The sequence below is a fragment of the Rana temporaria genome, chromosome 5 (genome assembly GCF_905171775.1).
Source record: "Rana temporaria chromosome 5, aRanTem1.1, whole genome shotgun sequence".
Classification (NCBI taxonomy): domain Eukaryota; kingdom Metazoa; phylum Chordata; class Amphibia; order Anura; family Ranidae; genus Rana; species Rana temporaria.
Window position 1 is genome coordinate 313,536,620 of NC_053493.1, and position 20,979 is coordinate 313,557,598.

At 39.8% G+C, this 20,979-nt stretch overlaps 1 protein-coding gene across 4 annotated transcripts in view; it reads left to right on the forward strand.

Moving 5' to 3' along the window:
• MAPRE2 (microtubule associated protein RP/EB family member 2) overlaps window positions 1–18,602 on the forward strand; it is a 246,302-nt gene extending 227,700 nt beyond the window's left edge. For all 4 annotated transcript variants that reach the window (XM_040354164.1, XM_040354165.1, XM_040354163.1 and 1 more), the window contains 3 exons: window positions 4,001–4,137; window positions 5,225–5,383; window positions 15,896–18,602. In XM_040354164.1, the coding sequence (XP_040210098.1) occupies window positions 4,001–4,137; window positions 5,225–5,383; window positions 15,896–15,973 (374 nt within the window). In that variant the 3' untranslated portion in view covers window positions 15,974–18,602. The remainder of the gene's footprint in view (window positions 1–4,000; window positions 4,138–5,224; window positions 5,384–15,895) is intronic.
• The last annotated feature ends 2,377 nt before the right edge of the window (window positions 18,603–20,979 follow it).

Sequence of the window (20,979 nt, forward strand, 5' to 3'; positions counted from 1 at the left end):
TCGTGTGTACGAGGCCTTAGGTCAGCACAACCGAAAGGACATTCCAATGAAAAAAATTATCCAGTCCACAGAGCACATATAAAAAAATTCAAGAGATATAAATGGTGAATATGTACTCAAAAATCCATGTATATATTCTGTCAAATGATATACCAGGCCTGGGAAGTAGGGTGGCCATAAGTATAATAAGTCCATATGGGTGCATCTTTTTTTAATATTTAATAGAGTGGGAGAAAATAATAAATAGGTGGTTGATTGGGTGGTAGGAGAGAGAAGGTTGGAATGAGGGTCATGGTGGCGAGGGAAAAAACAATAGGTTCTCAAATTCCTACACACCCTACCATAGAGACCCTGTTATGTTCTACTGCACCTTAAACCCCAACCAAGACCTTACTAAGTCCCAATTTAGGCTGATGACTTATTGTTGGCGGCAAAGCAAAAGGCCTGGAAAAAAAGCAGTTTGCGTATTTTGTGTAGTTTTGTCAATAGTTTGTCAATTGCGTAGGTTTGTCAATAGATTGACACTTTCTTTATCAATGAGAATCTCATTAGTATCTTATTGAACATACAAAATAATTTCCTTAAAATATGGATCCCGTGGTTAGAATATGTTCATCCTTTACTACCTATAGCAAGTTACACCTTCTTACAGGAGTTAAGCTTTGGGGCCCTGGTCTTGGGTATCCTTGACGTCCCCCCTTCTCCATGCTCCCCTTTCCTACCTTCTTTCTTTCCTACGCTACTCTAATCTCTCTTTTCACTTCCTTGTCACAGAGATGTCTTCATCTCTTTTCTTGTCCCTGTTTTAATACAAACCATGCTATCCACCCAGATCTAAAGTTCTTCTGAACAATTATTTGTTTGCTGCTCGGCAACATCCTAGTTTTCAACAGCCATTTAGACATCAGACTCCCTGTTTTGTCTACTTACAAATTTGCAACCATGTTTTTCAATGGCCTTGTATACTTGGCAGCTATGTCCTTATTGCTATAACTTGTACTTTGTAATATTTCAAAAAAAGTTATTGAAAATAAAACAAAAAATATATAAGATTTCTCCATCCACACAAATGCAGATGCTGACCCAGAAATGTTTTCTGACATGTCCTGTTGGGATTGGCTGCAGATGCTGATCCAGAAATGTTTTCTGACATGTCCTGTTGACATGAATCAGTCAAACAATCGACTTATGTTGAGCAAGGACAGCCATAGATCGAATCGGAATCAGGCCGGTCTCTGCTGAAACAGGTAAAATCCAATTAGTATATAGCTAGCTATAGTGTTCAATATAAGTGTTTATTGTAAAACCGTTTGCTTTTCTGTCAACCAGATAACCTAATCATACAAGAAAATTATTCTATTTTGCAAAAAAAAATGTGTTCATCAATAAATTTGCTTTCACATTGGGATGTAAACAACCACAAGTAATATAGTGCACTTCGTTCAAGTAATGTTTATAAAATCTTTAAAGAACAAAACATCCAGTTAGAAAATTATTTAATCCAATTCACTATTGTAAACAAAAATCTCATTAAATCTTACTGTATAAGCTCTCTGGTTGCAGTCCTATATGCATAGCTTTTTTTTTCTCTCTGGACCCAGGAGATTTCCACAAAGATGTTTCTTTTAAGGTCAAGCTTTCCCTTGAGCCTCAGAAAGCTTTGAGCAAAACTACAAAACATATTTCAGTTTTAATCTTTTAAGTGTAATGTTACTTGACATCAAAATAGAGTAAATAGCTAGTAACATGAAGACACATTGCTTAGCACAGTGGGTAGTAATGAAAATGTATGTTCCAAAAAGAGTTCCCTAAGTTCAGATTGTATTCTTGAGTCTTCATTTAGTAAGGCAAAGAACAACTTACACAAACCAATGACAACAAATTATTGATGATTTTTCCTCATTCTGACTACTCCTCGCTTATGAGGGTTGACGTGTAATGTCTGTTTGACAAGTAGAATAAACTGGACGTGTGTCTGCCTTGCTTTTTTTCTGATCAAACAACCACCCCCCCTCCGAGTGGCAGCACCCCCCCCCACTCTTTGCACTTAGCCCATCATGGTGGGTGTCAGGTAGCATGGTATAACAGCTCGGCTCTGAGTCCTCTCCTCTATGGTGGCTTATAGCTCCTCCCCTCCTCCTCCTAGGCGTCCAATAGGATCGCCTGTCCTTTCAGCCAATCGAGTGACCGGCGGTGCAAATATATATATATATATATATATATATATATATATATATATATATATATATATCGGAACGTACTCTCTGCTACCCGAGCCCACCCTATATTGAAGCCTATTGGAGCCTCTAATCAGTGCTTCAAAAAAACTGCTTCCCTGCATTGGAATCCATGCACCGGTGTCCTGAAAGGGGCCAGACGCATGGGTAGGTGAGTCGGTGATGGACAGGGGGGTGCTCCTTAATAGATGGGCCACCCCTGATGGCAAAGGTATATCTGGTGTCCCTCTTCTCATTTCAAAATTGAGGCTAGAGGTGTGCAAACAAATATTTGAATTAAATGTGTGTTTATATTTGGCAATACAGTCTAATCGTTTTTTCATTACAATACCTGAGTATTCACATAGATCAGTGGGCAGTGGGGTGATATCTGTCTAAAATGTGAGGCTACTTTTCACCATGCGTCAAGTCCATGTACACATAGGGGCAGATCCACAAAAGGATTATGCCGGCGTATCTACTGATACGCCGGCGTAATTTTAAATTTCCCGCGTCGTATCTTTGTTTTGTATCCACAAAACAAGATACGGCGGCATCTGGGATCGATCCGACAGGCGTACGTCTTAGTAAGCCGTCGGATCTAAGCTGCAATTTTTCAGCGGCCGCTAGGTGGGGTTCCCGTCGAAATCCACGTTGAGTATGCAAATTAGCTAGTTACGGCAATCCACGAACGTACGTCGGCCCGGCGCATTTTTTTACGTCGTTTGCGTTCGGCTTTTTCCGGCGTATAGTTAAAGCTGCTGCTGAGGATTCCGAAAAAAAAAAGTAAGTTACGGCGGCGTAGTGTATCTTAGATACGCTACGCCCGACGCAAATATGCGCCGATGTACGTGAATCTGCCCCATTATCTGTAAGTATGTGTTCCAATGAAAGAAGCACAAACTCATTGAAAATGTGGTTGTCGCTGTGGGCTTGGGATATAACGTGTCCAGTGGCTGAGATGCCCTTATACAGTTACATGGCAGAGTGAATGCAAATGTTTATCAGAACCTTCTTTGACAACATGCGGTTCCTTCCCTGCGTTCATCACCCAGCAATTTTCATGCATGACAATACCCCCTGTCGCACAGCAAAATTGGTTCCTTAAAGCTGAAAACATAAAAATAATGAAATGGCCAGCCCAGAGTCCTGATCTAAACCCAATAGAAAACCTCTGGAAAATCCTTGCTGACAAAGTTATGGCCAATAAACCCACTACAGTCACCGAACAGTGGAAGAGTGGAACAAAATCACACCAGAGCAGTGTGAGAGACTAGTGATGTCCTGTGGCTGCAGGTATGCCAAAGTCATTCAAAGCAAGGGCCTGTATACTTCCTACTAATTGTTGATTGTTGTAACCTTCAGAAATGTTTGTTGTAATCTTTCTCCTTGCTACAGTCATTGCTGTTCTCTAATTTTGATCATTGTGTTTTCTACAAAATAACATTTTTTTATTGAAATGCCTTGCTTATTTTAAAAAACACTGTTCTTTTAGTATAGTATAGCCACAACATAAATTCCATCAAATGTTGAGCAATGAAGGTTACATTATTTATTTATAAATTGTTCTTTAATTTTGGTCTTCAGTGTGTGTGTGTGTATATAAATATATCTGTAATTGGCATAACCCAAAAATCAGCTCAGCATATTCATTGATTACATATATGTAATCAGTCTATAAAAATATCATGTGTTTATACTTTACATGCTAGTTATTATGCAAAATTGTATTACTGTCAATTATTTTATGCAATTTATTATAGTATAATTTCTTTGTTTTCCAGGAGCTGCAAGATCAAGTCCAATTGCAAAACCAGGTTCCACGTCATCTCGTCCATCGTCTGCAAAAAAAGCAGCTCCAAGTTCTTCAGGAAAAAGTGACAAAGATTTGGAAACACAAGTTGTACATCTTAATGAACAGGTAATGCAGTCTCTATAATCTGTATTGGAAGGTAGCTTTATTCTGCCTATACACATGCAAAAGTCCCAGCCACACAAATTAGTCTTGGGAAGTAGTAGCACAGTGTTGAGCAAAACACAGCAGTGGTCAAATCTAAACTATATATCTAGAGCCCAAATCTACTGATCATATATAATGTGTTAGTTCAACCACCATTCTGATTTTCCATTGAGCTGATAAATAATTGAAACAACTGCACAAATCTGGGGCACTCAGAGAAAATCAAATAATAATTGTGTACGTTTTATTCCCTACAATTTAATATGTTCTCTGAAACCACTGTGATATAAGCAAAGTTATTGCTCTGTAGATACAACCAGAAGTTAGAAGAAATGTCTCCAAAGTGAGGGGAAGGCCCAAATAGACAGTTGTCACCAGAACAAGTGGATAATTTGTCTTCTTTTTCTGTTTTGATGACAACTCAAAATTTTGGATTTTCCCCCACCTTCAGTTCTGGAGTATTTCCAGCTTTCTGGGACTCTAGTTGGGAGATTATCCTCGGCTTCTGTTACGGATGTAACAGGCCTTGACTGCTTTCCATATAATTCTGTGAATACTCTGGTTGATGAGAGACATGCAGAAATGCAGTATCACTTGCCCTCTAGTGGATTCTTTGTATATGAATTTATCGAGAACACACTTCAGCAGGTGTCATGAAAAGACTGTTTAAAATAGTGAACAAGCCTGGACCTGACTGGGTAATGCTCCTTTGAAATAAAAGGGGGTATAGTTACCTATAGTCATCAGATATATTTACTTTGTTAGTAGAGAGACTAAAGATCCCACCAGATGCCTACAGAAATATATGTGTGTCTTTAATGAATATTGATATCTATGAGACTAAAAAGCTTTTAGAATGTGAGCATTTAATGTCTATTGGTATGTCTTTTAAAAAATATGAAATCTCTCAGAAAACGAGTCCACATCCAAGTCTGTTTAAATCATGATCTATCCTATCTAAAAAAACATTTGAAAAATGTTGTGTATATCATTTTTTGCCCTGTATGCAAACTAAATTTGTGTTATTTTTTATCTAATTTAACTTTAGGTGCATTCATTAAAGCTTACCCTTGAAGGAGTCGAAAAAGAACGAGATTTCTACTTTGGAAAGCTAAGGGAAATCGAACTTCTGTGCCAGGAACATGGACAAGAGGGTGAAGATCTTGTCCAGAGGTTAATGGACGTCCTCTACTCTACAGATGATCACGTAGGTGTATTCTCATAAACGCAAAATGTCAAGACTATATAATTTCCTTTGAAAAAGCAGGTTCAGTGGCATCAAACCTTATCATTCTTTTCTTTCCCTAATTACTTTCAATACAAATTGACTTTTTAAGTTACTGCACTGTTACTCCCTAAAATATGAGTGTGTTGGGATGTTGAAGAACCATTTACATTGATCATTGTTCATACAAAGATATGCAGCACAAATGATTGAACAGATTTACTTGCAGTAGTCAAATATGCAAGGCAATTAGTGTAATTTATGGCAAATGTGGAGCTCCAATGACTTTGGATGAACTACTTTCACAGCTTTATGAACAACCACCAAAAACAGTATTATACAATTTAGTGCATTTCCCTTTAAGTGCCACCCCTTATCCCGTAGCATCTCTGGATGTGCATCATAAATCTCAGGAGGCTACAGGATCAATCTCCCTGCAGTCCAGGTTTTACACATGGGCAGTATGGAGTCGGCTGTGAGTGATCAGAAAATGAGTGATCAGAAAATCACTGCTGACTTCCAAGATGGTGGCACAGAAGATTAGAAACCCTGGGGAAAAAAACATGGAAGACCACATTGGATTTCATGGGCTGGTATGTGTTTCTTACAAGTCAGCAGCTATAGAACTTAGTTACTGACTCTTAATTCTCCCACACTGGTGCGATGCTGGAACCACCACAATTCCTGTGCTCTCTGCTGTGGGTGTCAATATAAAGTTAATAAAAACCCCAAATCGATTTTCAGAACGCAGTGCGAACTGTGGAATTGGATTGCATAGGTCTGAATCACTAGAATGAAGAGAAGTACACTGAGGTCAGCAGTATGAAAAGCAGTGTATAGGGATCAACAGGACAGAGAACGGGGGGTCAGTAGGGCAGATTACAGGATATCAGGAGGACATGGTACACTACAATTCGCACAAGCTCACCAAAATTGGACAATAGAATATTGTAAAAACGTTGCCTGGTCTGTTGAGTTTCAATTTTAGCTGCAGCATTTAGATGGTAGGGTCAGAATTTGGAATAAACCACATGAAAGCATGGATCCATCCTGCCTTGTATCAACAGTTCAGGCTGGTGGTGTAATAGTGTGGGGAATATTTTATTGGCACGCTTTGGGCCCCTTAGTACCAATTGAGCATTGTTTAAAAGCTGAATATTGTTGCTGACCATGTCCATCCCTTTAAGACTACAGTGTACCCATCTTCTGACGACTACTTCCAGCAGGATAATTCACCGTGTCACAAAGCTTAAATCCTCTTAAACTGGTTTCTTGAACATGACAATGAGTTCACTGTACTTCAATGGCCTCCGCAGTCACCATATCTCAATCCATTAGCACCTTTGTGATGTGGTGGAGCAGGAGATTGGCATTATGAATGTGCAGCAACTGCATGATGGTATCATTTCAATATGGACCAAAATCTCTGAGGAATTTTTCCAACACCTTGTTGACTTTATGACACAAAGAATTAAGACAGACCTGAAGGCAAATGGGGGTTCATCCTGGTACTAGCAAGGTGTACCTTATAAAGTGGCCGGTGAGTGTATACAGTGCCTTGCGAAAGTATTCAGTGCCCTTGAACTTTGCGACCTTTTGCCACATTTCAGGCTTCAAACATAAAGATATAAGACTGTAATTTTTTTTGAAGAATCAACAACAAGTGGGACACAATCATGAAGTAGAAAAAAATTTATTGGATATTTCAAACTTTTTTAACAAATAAAAAACTGAAAAATTGGGCGTGCAAAATTATTCAGCCCCTTTAATTTCAGTGCAGCAAACTCTCTCCAGAAGTTCAGTGAGGATCTCTGAATGATCCAAAGTTGACCTAAATGACTAATGATGATAAATAGAATCCACCTGTGTGTAATCAAGTCTCTGTATAAATGCACCTGCACTGTGATAGTCTCAGAGGTCCGTTTAAAGCGAAGAGAGCATCATGAAGAACAAGGAACACACCAGGCAGGTCCGAGATACTGTTATGGAGAAGTTTAAAGCCAGATTTTGATACAAAAAGATTTCCCAAGCTTTAAACATCCCAAGGAGCACTGTGCAAGCGATTAATATTGAAATGGAAGGAGTATTAGACCACTGCAAATCTACGAACACCTGGCCGTCCCTCTAAACTTTCAGCTCATACAAGGAGAAGACTGATCAGAGATGCAGCCAAGAGGCCCATGATCACTCTGGATGAACTGCAGAGATCTACAGCTGAGGTGGGAGACTCTGTCAATAGGACAACAATCAGTCGTATACTGCACAAATCTGACCTTTATGGAAGAGTGGCAAGAAGAAAGCCATTTCTTAAACATATCCATAAAAAGTGTCGTTTAAAGTTTGCCACAAGCCACCTGGAAGACACACCAAATATGTGAAAGAAGGTGCTCTGGTCAGATGAAACCAAAATCGAACTTTTGCAAAACGTTATGTTTGGTGTAAAAGCAACACAGCTCATCACCCTGAACACACCATCCCCACTGTCAAACATGGCGGTGGCAGCATCATGGTTTGGGCCTGCTTTTCTTCAGCAGGGACAGGGAAGATGGTTAAAATTGATGGGAAGATGGATGGAGCCAAATACAGGACCATTCTGGAAGAAAACCTGATGGAGTCTGCAAAAGGCCTGAGACTGGGATGGAGATTTGTCTTCCAACAAGACAATGATCCAAAACATAAAGCAAAATCTACAATGGAATGGTTCACAAATAAACATATCCAGGTGTTAGAATGGCCAAGTCAATATCCAGTCCTGAATCCAATCGAGAATCTGTGAAAAGAACTGAAAACTGCTGTTCACAAACGCTCTCCATCCAACCTCACTGAGCTTGAGCTGTTTTGCAAGGAGGAATGGGCAAAGATTTCAGTCTTTCGATGTGCAAAACTGATAGAGACATACCCCAAGCGACTTACAGCTGTAATCGCAGCAAAAGGTGGCGCTACAAAGTATTAACTTAAGGGGCCTGAATAATTTTGCACGCCCAATTTTTCAGTTTTTTATTTCTTAAAAAAGTTTGAAATATCCAATAAATTTCGTTCCACTTCATGATTGTGTCCCACTTGTTGTTGATTCTTCAAAAAAAATTACAGTTTTATATCTTTATGTTTAAAGCCTGAAATGTGGCAAAAGGTCGCAAAGTTCAAGGGGGCCGAATACTTTCGCAAGGCACTGTATGTCCAGGTCAGTGGTTTAATAGGAAGTGATGTCAGGGTCAGACTGAAGCCAGAGAGCCTTCACTTTAAAAAAAAATCTAATTGGCAGCGGCAGCTCCCATATTGCTTCCACGTGGTCTTGCTTTATTGGTATGGTTGGTTGTTACTTAAGCAATTAGCTGACTACAACAGGTTCTCAGCACTGCTTGAAGATCGCTAAAGGCTTGTGTAGGCCTTTTTGCAGCTTGTTTAAAGCAACAGCCAACCCTGATATATGTGAGAACTCATAGACTGGAGGTAAAGTTTTAACAAATCTGTTCAAAGCTTTCTAAAATTTCTGCAGAGAATTTGTATGCTGTGCCCATTGTTCTTGAGATTAGCAGATGAAGTCTGTGAGAAATGAGAAGTACATATTATTTTTCAGAGGGTTAATTCAAAAAGACGGCATTTCTTGTGTACAGAAATGATTAAAAGAGCGAATACAACTAAATATTCCCTGCTGACTGTGGTTGGAATGTGAATTCCATCTCTTGGACAGATCTTCTCCATTATTATTATAATCTTACTGCTGGAAGACAATCAGCTGCTCAAGTGCAGATTAGTCACTTCAGCTACAAATTCCTCCCAGCTCTGAGAATGAAAATCTCTGTGCTTGGCTGTCATGACTGGCAAATGCCCATGAGCCCAAGTCGCAGCGTCACAGTAAACAAGTATGCAAGTTTGCTTTTAAATCACAACTCCAGAAAAAATGGCTGAATTACTGATTTCCTGACCCCAAACACATTTTAGCCCTTGTTCACATTGGTGCGATTTGACATGTCAAATCGGTGGCAATTGCTGGCAATGGCACTGTCCTAATCAGTGCAACTTCTGTCGGCCCCACTGCCTGAAACATGCTAGAATGACGCTACCATGCAATGAAGAAAAGCCTTACTGTCCCATAGTACTGACAATTTTCAGCTTGATATAATATTAAATATGAATATCATATGAAGATAAATATCAATAGATTTTAGAGATTTACAGTAGCAATCTAATACACTATTAAACGACTGGCCACTGCCCCCACCCATAACTTTCCTTCACAGTAAGGAGCACAAGGAAGGGCATGCAAAACAAAACCAAAGAAAATTCCCATCTCAACTCACCAGCCAGTCTGCAACCAACCAAATTATCCTGTCTAACAGTTTGTGTTAAAAACAGGGGTTTAGCTAGCACATATTTGCAAATTCATGCATAAGTTGCAGAGCCGCTCAGAGGAAGGAAGGATCTGTCTTAAATAGATATTGGGATTTACATAGTTCGGTAATGTTATACACCAGATATATATCCTGTCCTTCTTGGATTTTTATGTTTACTTCTACCTTTATAGGTCTGGCTTGTATACCATGGACCGGTAGGCAAAACACTTGAGACAGATCCTGTATTCCTCTCCTCTGTTGTTTTGATGATTTGTGATATTTAGTAGAAAACTCTGTAGGTAACACACTTGCAATATAAGTATGGCCCTGAAGAAGCGGGGGACCCTGCGTAAGGCGTAGACCAGTTACAAGTATCCACCATATTTACATATTTTTGTATTTATCACAAAGTTTCTCTAAGTTTTTCAAAGTTTCTTGGGATTTGAACCATCGACCCTTTTTGCTGCTAGTTGAAAGTGCTAACCACTACACCACTGTGCTGCTTCAGGTTAACCCTACTAAATCTAAAGCTATGTCAATTAATCTCCCTTCCTTGGGCTGAGCAGCCTTAAAAAATGATTTTCCTTTTCAGTGGCTGACCCTCTGCCTTATTTAAGGATCAGGCTTACTCCAACCTATGCTGGATTGTACCAGGCCAACTATCCTCCTTTGTTTTGAAAGTTATCGGCTATGTTGTCTTCTTGGTCTCATCTCCCTATATCTTGGTTTGGTAGGATAGTGGCGGTTCGCATGTCCTACATTCCGAAACGGCTTTATTTTTTCTGGGTCCTGCTGGTCCCAGTCCCTTCACATGTTATGCGCATACATCAATGCAAACTTTTAAAGTTTGTTTGGGGATCCACTTGACCCAGAATTAGTAAACGGGTTCTGTATGCTCGTAGGATAAATGTTGGCCTTTCCGTCCCACATTTACAAGCATACTATACTGCAGCAAGTATAGCCCCTCCATCTCCACAAGAAATACCAAATGCCGTTATGGGCCACTATTGATAAGGTCGATTCGTATCCTGTACCTATCTCCCCTATGACCTGGTTCCCCCCTATTTATCATCCTACCACGGTAGGACCATGCTTAACTCACTCCCTTCGCCTGTGGGATTTGGTCAAATATTCTGCAGGCCTGATTTCTCCACATCTCCCTCTACTTTGCCTTCTTCATTGCCCATTATTTCCACCGGGTTGCGATAACCCGAGACCATTTTCCTGGTGGACTGACAATGGATTTGTTGATGTTCACTCCTTTTTCACCCCTACCAGGATATTGACATTTGATACCCTATGTTGTTTCCCTGTGAGAACACTATAGTTATCTACAACTTAGGTATTTTCTTCAACAGCTTATAAAATCCGGACCCACCCCATACACCTTGACCCCTTTTTTAGAGCCTTTTGTAGAGCCTGACCTCACTCCCCAGGCTTGATGTAATTGATTTATTCCTCAATAATCTCCTCTAAAAAAAACACAGTTGATGACTTATCATCTTCAGTGGGAGAAACAGTTGGGGAAACAGCTGGATCCAGAGGACTGGCAGATCATGGCTATGACAATTATCTAAGTGTTCCAAAAAAAATCTTATACTTGATAATGCCTACAAAATACTTTACAGATGGTATTATACGCCAGCCAGGCTGGCCCGTTTTTTGCTTTCCGGAGATGTTCGCAGGAGGGCACTATGGCACATATTTGGTGGTCTTGTCCAAAGGTATGCAGGTTATGGGTCAGTGTCTACACTCTTCCCTGAAATTTTTTTTGTACCAATCTCAAAAGAGACCCCTATGAAGCTCTCCTTTGCAAACCAATTGAGTAATTGCTTCAGCCGGAGCGTCAACTTGCTCAGCATCTTTTTGCTGAAACTAAATTAACTATAGCAAGGGCCTGGAAAACTCCTGTACTTGGTTTTGAGGTGGTAAAAAAAACACATGAATGATATTATGGTAAATGAAGTTGACAGCTATTCTGTCAGACACACATGATAAATTCCTTTGGGTTTGGCAATCGTAGGTTGCATACAATCAACCTTCCAGATTCGATCCCTCGCTCCTCGCGATTTAATACATTCCTGGCGAAGGCCCCCTCTTCTATTCTCTCCTTGTCTTTCTTTCTTCTCTCTTCCTATCTTTTTCTCTCTTTAGTTTTTTTCCCATGCTTCCCTTCTACATGTATCAGGAAAAAGGCATTTCCCCTGGTAGGGATGGTTCAGTTCCTAACAGCATTGCATCTTTGTATTGCACCCTCCTCTATGTGCAAATTTATTGAACATAAGGTCATGTGTTCAGCTGCATTTGATTCTATGTTTGAACATTTTCGTTATTTTTTTGCAACATTTCTCTGAGTTCCAAGTCATTCCAGATTATGACGTTTGACTCATTGCTCATACGTGAAGCCTTCCGTGGAACTTGTAGGATTTCAGTAGTCTTCTTTTATATTTTATGATCTGTTTTGCTCAATATGCATTGTAACCATCTAATTGTTGAGCATATATGTTGGATTGAATATTAATAAAATCTTTTGTAAAAGATATAATAAAATATTTTACAAAAATGTGAGGGGTATACTCACTTTTGTGAGATACTGTATCGGAAATACCACTGCATTACATCATCTGATACAGATTTTTACAGGTTTATTTATTACAAGTACTTGTAGAGCGCCGTCAATTTACGCAGTGCTTTACATACAGTATCTCACAAAAGTATTTTATTATATCTTTTCATGTGACAACACTGAAGAAATTACACTTTGCTACAATGTAAAGTAGTGAGTGTACAGCTTGTATAACAGTGTAAATTTGCTCCCCCCCCCCCCCCCCAAAATAACACAACACTCAGCCATTAATGTTTAAACCGATGGCAACAAAAGTGAGTACACCCATAAGTGGTAATATGAGTGCTGCCAGCATTGCTGCAGAGGTTGAAGGGGTGGGGGGGGGGTCAGCCTGTCATTGCTCAGACCATACGCTGCACACTGCATCAAATTGGTCTGCATGGCTGTCATCCCAGAAGGAAGCCTCTTCTAAAGATGATGCACAAGAAACAGTTTGCTGAAGACAAGCAGACTAAGGAAATGACTTACTGGAACCACGTCCTGTGGTCTGATGAGACCAAGATAAACTTATTTGGTTTATATGGTATCAAGCTTGTGTGGCAGAAACCAGGTGAGGAGTACAAAGACAAGTGTTTCTTGCGTACAATCAAGCATTGTGGTGCTTCCATCACTGAGGAGCTACAGTTCATTGAGGGTACCATGAATGCCAACATGTGACATACTGAAGCAGAGCATGATCCCCTCCCTATGGAGACTGCAGGGCAGTATTCCAATAATATAAAGACCCCAAACACACCTCCAAGACGACCACTGCCTTGCTAAAGGAGCTGAGGGTAAAAGTGGACTAGCCAAGCATGTCTCCAGACCTAAACCCTATCGAGCATCTGTGGGGCATCCTCAACTTCATGCCCAAGAGGGTTAAGTGCGGGAAAATAATGGTGGTTACACAAAATATTGACGCTTTGGGCCCAATTTGGACATTTTCACTTAGGGGTGTACTCACTTTTGTTGTCAGCGGTTTAGACATTAATGGCTGTGTGTTGAGTTATTTTGAGGGGACAGCAAATTGTTATACAAGCTGTACACTCACTACTTTACATTGTAGCAAAGTGTAATTTCTTCAGTGTTGTCACATGAAAAGGTATAAAAAAATATTTAGAAAAATCTGAGGGGTGTACTCACTTTTGTGAGATACTGTATATATCGTACATTCACACCAGTCCCTGCCCTCAAGGATTAAAGAGTAAATGGTCACAAAGCAAATCCCTTTCACAAGAAGCCTTTTGTAGAAGCTGTCAATCAATGATTTTTGGACTCCATGACAATTTGAAGGCAATAAAGATTAATCCAATTTTAATTGTTTGAAGGCAAATCCTACATTTATATAGTACCTGGAATGAACAAACATTACCCAATTTAGTATAGAGCTGTATTCACAAACTGCATTACCTCTGCTGGACACTAGGTGGCTCTGTATACACATATTTGGTTTCTTTGTAAACTGCAGCACACATTTCCAATCCAGTTATTAAAGCAACACCATGACTGATCATATAGCTTGCTAAAGGCAACTGGTTTAAGTATTGTGGCTTTCAGTCTAAGAGGTGTGCCAATGAGTGCCTGACATAGAAATATTTATGTGTAATAATAAATATTTCTTAACGTATCTCCTATGGAGAAGAGGAAACAAAGCTTTCAGAACTCATGTCGTGTTTGTTTGTCTTCAAGAAAAAATGTTCATTAAAGTAGACTTACAGTAAGGTGATCAGATTTTTTTAAATGAAATCCGGTGACATATTTTTTTTTCTTTTATTGGAAAATAGTAAACTATTTTATAAGCACATTTTCCTCAAATGATATATACAGCGTATGTGTTTATGTAATGATTGTATAATATATACGTTATTTCTGGAAATCATTTCATACCAGGCCCGCAGCATTATTATACCAGCCCAGCAGCATAACATCATTATTTTCTTGTTCATAAAACCATGCATTTTAAAGCACTTTTGAAGAGTATATTATACTTACCAGTGCCTATCAGCTCAGCCTCACCAGTGTCCATCAATGCAGCCTCATCAGTGCCCATTATTGCAGCTTCACCAGTGCCCATTATTGCAGCTTCACCAGTGCCCATTATTGCAGCTTCACCAGTGCCCATTATTGCAGATTCACCAGTGCCCATCAATGCAGCTTCATCAATGCCCATTAATGCAGCCTCACCAGTACCCATCAATGCAGCCTCACCCAGTGCCCATCAATGAAGCCTCATCAGTGCCCATCATCTCAGTCTCATAAGTGCAGCCTCACCAGTGTCCATCAGTGCAGTCTCACCAGTGTCCATCAATGCAGCCTGATCAGTGCCCATTAATGCAGCCTGTTCAGTGCCCATCAATACAGCCTGTTTAGTGCCCAGCAGCTCATCAGTGCAGCCTCACCAGTGCTCATCAATGCAGCCTCACCAGGGCCCGTCATCTCAGCTTCACCAGTGCCCATCAATGCAGCCTCACCAGTGCCCATCAGCTCAGCCTCATGAGTGCCTTTCAGTGCCACCTATCAGTGCCCATCAGTGCTACCTCTGTGCATCCTATCAGTGCCACCTCATCAGTGCTGCCCAATTAGTGCCCATCATTGCAGCCTATCAGTGCTCATCGGTGCTGCCTCATGAGTGCCCATCAGTGCCGTTGAAAATACTACTGCACTAGTGACCACAGAGTCATGGCTTGAACTTTTATCACCTTTTTTTCAGTCACAGCATGCTTTAAAGTATGCAAAATCTAGAGGTACCCTAGTCTAAAATGCAAAACACACTGAGCATGGGATGTTGCACAAAACTTTCTTGATGAAATTAATGCCACACCAGAAGATCACCTTCACACCAGAGGACTTCCCATCACACCAGATGACCTGCCATCACATCAGAGGTTCACCCATCATGTCAGAGTTCCCACCCATCATGTTAGAGGTCCCTCCCATCATGTTAGAGGTCCCTCCCATCACATCAGAGTCTCTCCTGTACATGAGAGCTCCTCGTTAAATCAGAGTACCACCCCCTATCACATCAGAGTCCCTCCATTACATCAGAGTATCCCCATGACCACAGAGTCCTCTGACCAGAGTCTTCTCATTACAGTAGAGTTACCCCATCACATTTCTGCCCCAATCACATTGTCCCCTCTTCATATCAAAGCACTTCCTTTTGGCTCCTACAGCCAGACAGAGGGCAGGAGGTGGAGCAGGTCTGGAGGAGGCAAACTTCTATCTTCTCCTGAGTGCTGGGAGTGGCCTTGCATGCCACCTGCCATGGATCAGCATCATGCGTTGCCATGGTGCAAGGCGACTAACACCATAGCAATGAATGATGCTATGTGTCCTGCCCTAGAGTGCTATTGATTGTTATTATACTGGTGGCCAGCCCACTTGCACCATGGCAACTTATGAGGCTAATCCAGGATCCTGCGCTTGCAGCACTCAAGGGTGCCTGGTCCAACCTGTGGTGGCAGATTATCCATTGCCAAAAAAAACGTGTGCTTACAATGGCTGTATTTCATCAACGTACAAAACTGTAAAAAGTTCATGTCTGTTTTATTACAGGAAGGCCACACAGACCAACATGAAGGTGATGAACATGACCACGTTCAGGAGGATCCACAGCAGCAGGATGAATACTGACCACCGATCCTTTCATCCCCTCACTGTTGTCATTTCACGTGGGACTTTCTTTCAGGAGAGCAATGTGTGGCCAGTCAGTATCGGCACACCCTTACCATGTAATGTACTATAGTGAGTGCCAGCCAACCACTGCATTCTGTACCAGTTACTTCCCCAAGACGTGTTTACAGAAGTTGTATTCCAGCCCATGCAGAAATGAGGCTACTCGGCAGCAGCTCGTTACACTTGACTGTTTCAGATTGTTTTCAGATCTTTTCCCTTATTTTTTTATTTATTTGTAAGTGAGCTATCTCCTTGTTTTCCAACTGCTTGCTTCTAATTGTAATATCGTAGAATATTTATATATTCATGTCACTACCACGTATCACGAATGTAAAAGTGCTAAGTCATAAAACAAATTTTACACAAGTCCCATACAAACCTATTGAGTTAAGTAAGCAGAGAGGATATCTAGAAAGCAGATGTAATGTTTATTTGTGTTAGAGGGGTGGGTAGTTTTTTCCCTTTACCGTACTAAAGTTACAGTCATGAGATAAAGATCATGTCATTAATGTAGAGTGCATATAGTGTATATGCAGTTCTGTGTGCCACCAATATATACTGTATATTATAATAATCTTTACTTACCTCCCTGTCACTATACATTGCAGGAGGAATGGAGCCATATTATAAAGAAAGATGAGGAGAAATGTTTGCTCAGAGCAACCAGTTAGGTTACATCTCTCCATGCTGCACTAGAAAAGTTACAGTTGGAATCTGCCTGGTTGATCTGGGCAAGCACCCCGATTTCTTTCTTCTCCTACCAGTTTTGCAGATTAGCTTAGTTGACTCTTGCAAGGAAAATTGTTTGCTTTCTAGGTCTTCCATACTTTGAGGATTGTTTTATCCTATGCAGGAAATACTTTCAGTTTGAGAACTGCATATGATTTTACACCCCTAAACATGACACCCATTAGAACATTATAGCTTTTTTTTATTATTTTCCTTTACTTGGATAAAATGCATATTATATTAATATTTTTGTAAGTGTTTTATTGCATTTCTATTTTGTTATTGTTGAATTAGCAAGTTGCCAACTGCAGTTCACATGAAAATGTTGTTTTTATGTTAGTAAGTGTTACTATTGGGTCATGTTGAGCGCTCATCTCTGAGAACTTCGTGCTTATTATGGACGTTTGTTATCTATCCTGGCTAAAATCAGACATCTGTTCCATGGGCTCCATACTGCACAAACCTTTTTAACAATAGCATTGTTAGGATGAGCCCAGTCTGATCACATAGTGAGACCCATTACTGTTTTTAATCTTTTTACTGCCACGGTCCCCCAAAACTAACGGTAACAGCACAGCACTATAATAGCAGAGGTTAGACAGTTACACTAAAAGAAGGAACAAAAAAAAGCTTCTACTAGTACAGACTACATTAAAAGCTTCTATAGGGACAGTCTCAGTTTCCACTTCTTCATCTTCCAAGAGTTCACGGCAGTAACACAATATTTATATCAGTGGCAATATCATATGATGCTTACAAGGCAATAGTAATGCACTGTAGTTATCTAATGCAGTATTAATAAGCTGTAATTCACAATATCACCAATAACAATGTATTCTTTCCCATGCATATACTACCTCTAATAGAAAATGGCGTATCAAAGGGATCGAAGACTACACAGAACAGCTTTGAAGTGCATTGTTCTCTTCACATAGCTTAGGAAGACATTTTGGACCCTTTTTTAAAATAACTGATTGCAAAGAGTGGTACGAAGTAAGTTAAAATCATTAGTCACAGATCAGCGTTCATTTTTAAAGCCAAGAACGTGACTTGTTACCACAAAATAGTGCCCTAAACTGTTATTTAACAAACCTATTTTGTTGGCTGAACAAGGTCACATAGATGGGGCAAAACGTTTCAAGAGCTAAACCATATTACTAATACAACCTGTGTGATCGCTAAAAAACACTGACATAGAGACTTGGTGGAAACCATTTTGTGAGCTACAAAGTGCACACGTATGTGGCTTTCAGTCTAAGAGAGACACTGATAAGGGTCACAAACACTCTGCTCCTATATGGCTGCCCCAAAGGGTAGTAGGTGGCAATACAATGCCAATATTGTAAATCAGTCTTAAGGAGCTGGTAAATTGGTCTAGAAATTTTAAAAGTGTGACAGTCTTCTGTGGATTGTACTGCTGTATATTTTTTTTTGTAATTTTCCTTTTTTTTATTATTATTTTTTAAAAAAATGTTTTCTCTTTTACTGAGTAGCACATCATACAAAGTTCTATATGAAATGTAAACTGTAAGGAATGTAAACATATGTATTGTTAAATATAAATAGACAGGTAATGAAGCCCTGATTAGATGGAAAGAGTCTTATTTGGATGTATCACACTCATTTTACCATCCACACAACTTGTCGCATGATAGAGTAGTTTTTTTTGTCTATGAATATGTGAATAACTTGCGTTTTATCTTTTTACATATTTAATAAAAAAGTATATGTTATAAAAAAAAATGCCAATTTTACCAACTATTCAACTTGGGTGCAAATTGTAACTTTTGTCTGTCTGTTATTAAAACCACCAGATTCATTTTAAGATGCATTTTGTCTAATAAAATGAGTTAAATTATGAAGGAAGAAGAAAGACTTGATCACAGGGCTAATAAAACGCAACCCAATTATAAATATACAAATTAATTTTCTTAGTGAAATTCAATGGTTTAATGAGTATGGTGTATAAATTATAAAACATTTTTAAAAGTAATGCATTGCTTTGGAAAATGTTCCCAAATCAGTTAATGGCTATTGGTTAAACTAATGTAAGCTTGTGTAGTAGCCCCTCTCCTAGGAGTATGAAGCTGGATAGTTCCCAGAATGCTGTAGCTATGGTGTCATAGTATAAAAAAATAGTCCTTTTTACATTATTCCTTGCCATCCATTGTGTTCCAATGATTTCACATCATACACCTGCACATGACCACGTGTATAGGGTCCCATTTGGCCAATAGGCTCTGGTATTGTCAAGATTAATCAATGATGTCATCACCCATGCTTCAAGTGTAATCATGTCATCTCACATGCAGACCTGAAGAGTGATTGAATGATCCTCAGTGTATTTCAGTGTAAGGTCTTCATTGTCCACATTATTTTTTAATTATAAGGTAGAAAGCTCATGCATATGCCGTTCCATTGTCTAAAATATGTCACTAAACCGCTCTGTGGCTGTGGTTTGAGGCTGCTTGACATTTTCTAATGCAAAACAGCTGGGCCTCTGAATCCTATTGAAAACACATGGGTTTCTGAGACTAGGCTATATGATGCTGTGAAAAAGTTCTCAGTGTGGTAGTAGAAGTAGAGCTGAATAGTTGCTTATTGCAAAAAAGGTACAAACTCTGATGCCCTCACTGGTCATCAGGGAGCCCAAAGCCTAACTCCATGTTTACTTAAACTTTTAAATAGTTTGTTTAGGCCAAGCTGGCCCAAACATGCTGTTTTTTTTTTTGTTTTTTTTTACTAATAGATGTGGCCACTGTCAGCGCTGTAAAAACTCTATATAGCATCAGCTACATACAGTATCCAGTGCTGTGTCCCAGCAGCAATATGGGGGCTTCCTGTCTGCTGACAGAAAAATTGAGTCGGGCTGAGTGCTGCTCAGCCATTCGCAGGAAGCCTTGTATTTCACCAATGAATACAAGACTTCCTTTAAGTTGGCTAATGACGTCACAATCAGAAAAATTATTGTATCCATTTATAAAATACAAGGAAATGTTACTTTAGCTTGGTCAATAGGGTGAAACACGGCTGACTTCAACCATTCAATTATGTGGAAGCAAAAATGCTTTTTTGTTTCTTTGCATGTGAGAGGGTAGTCTTTGCTAAGTGAAGTTTCACCACATTTACTAAGCAAAGGGGAAAACTCCCTTGCAAAGCCTATATGCCTTTAGTAAACAAATGTTTACTATTATAACAGTTAATGTTTCTTATTATACCAGCAAACAGTCTCTCCCACTTAAGTTTTAGCCTGTCCCAAAGCAGGTAAATAAAGTTTGCTATAATGTGTACACTTGACGTTAAAGCGTTAAAGATCCTGTTCCCTTAAAGCATGTTATACAGCACAGTGCTTGTGCTGTGTCATTTGGACCCTCGTATCACCTGAAATACCTGGCTGATACTGCCTGGCTATACCCTCCCTTCTGCAAACAGACGACGATATTCATGGCTGCTGAGCCCTGACCTTGTAGTCCGTTTGCATGATTCCATCAGCCGCAGCCTGCTATCTGTCTCCTTTGTCCTTCTCCCCCTTAGGCCGCGTAAACACAACCATTTTTCAGGTTCTAAAAAATGAAGTTTTTTTTTTATGTTATTAAAAACGATCGTGTGTGGGCTTCAGAGCATTTTTCGGGTTCTGAAAAAGGCAAAAAAAAAATTCGAACATGCTCTATTTTTTCACTACGTTTTTAACGTTGTCGTTTTTCGGGTTGTAAAAAATGGTCGTGTGTGGGCTTTAACGACGTGAAAAACCCACGCATGCTCAGAAGCAAGTTATGAGATGAGAGCGCTCGTTCTGGTAAAACTAGCGTTCGTAATGGAGATAGCACATTTATCATGCTGTAACAGACTGAAAAGCGCGAATCGTCCCTCACCAAACTTTTACTAACACAAAATCAGCTAAAGCAGCCCCAAGGGTGGCGCCATCCGCATGGAACTTCCCCTTTATAGTGCCGTTATACGTGTTGTACGTCACATCGCTTTGCTAGAGCATTTTTTTTTCACGATCGTGTGTAGGCAAGGCCGTTTTAATGATCGGGTTGGAAAAAACAACATTTTTTCTAGAGCCTGAAAATGTAATTTTTTACAACCCGAAAAACGGCTTGCTCTCATTTCAGCTATTAAATGCTCCCATCCTCTCTGCACCATTATAATAATTGTCCCTGTGCCTGTGTTCTGTAGAAAACCTGCACGATTGTACCGGTATGAGCTTCATTCCCGCTGATTGTCTGTGGCTC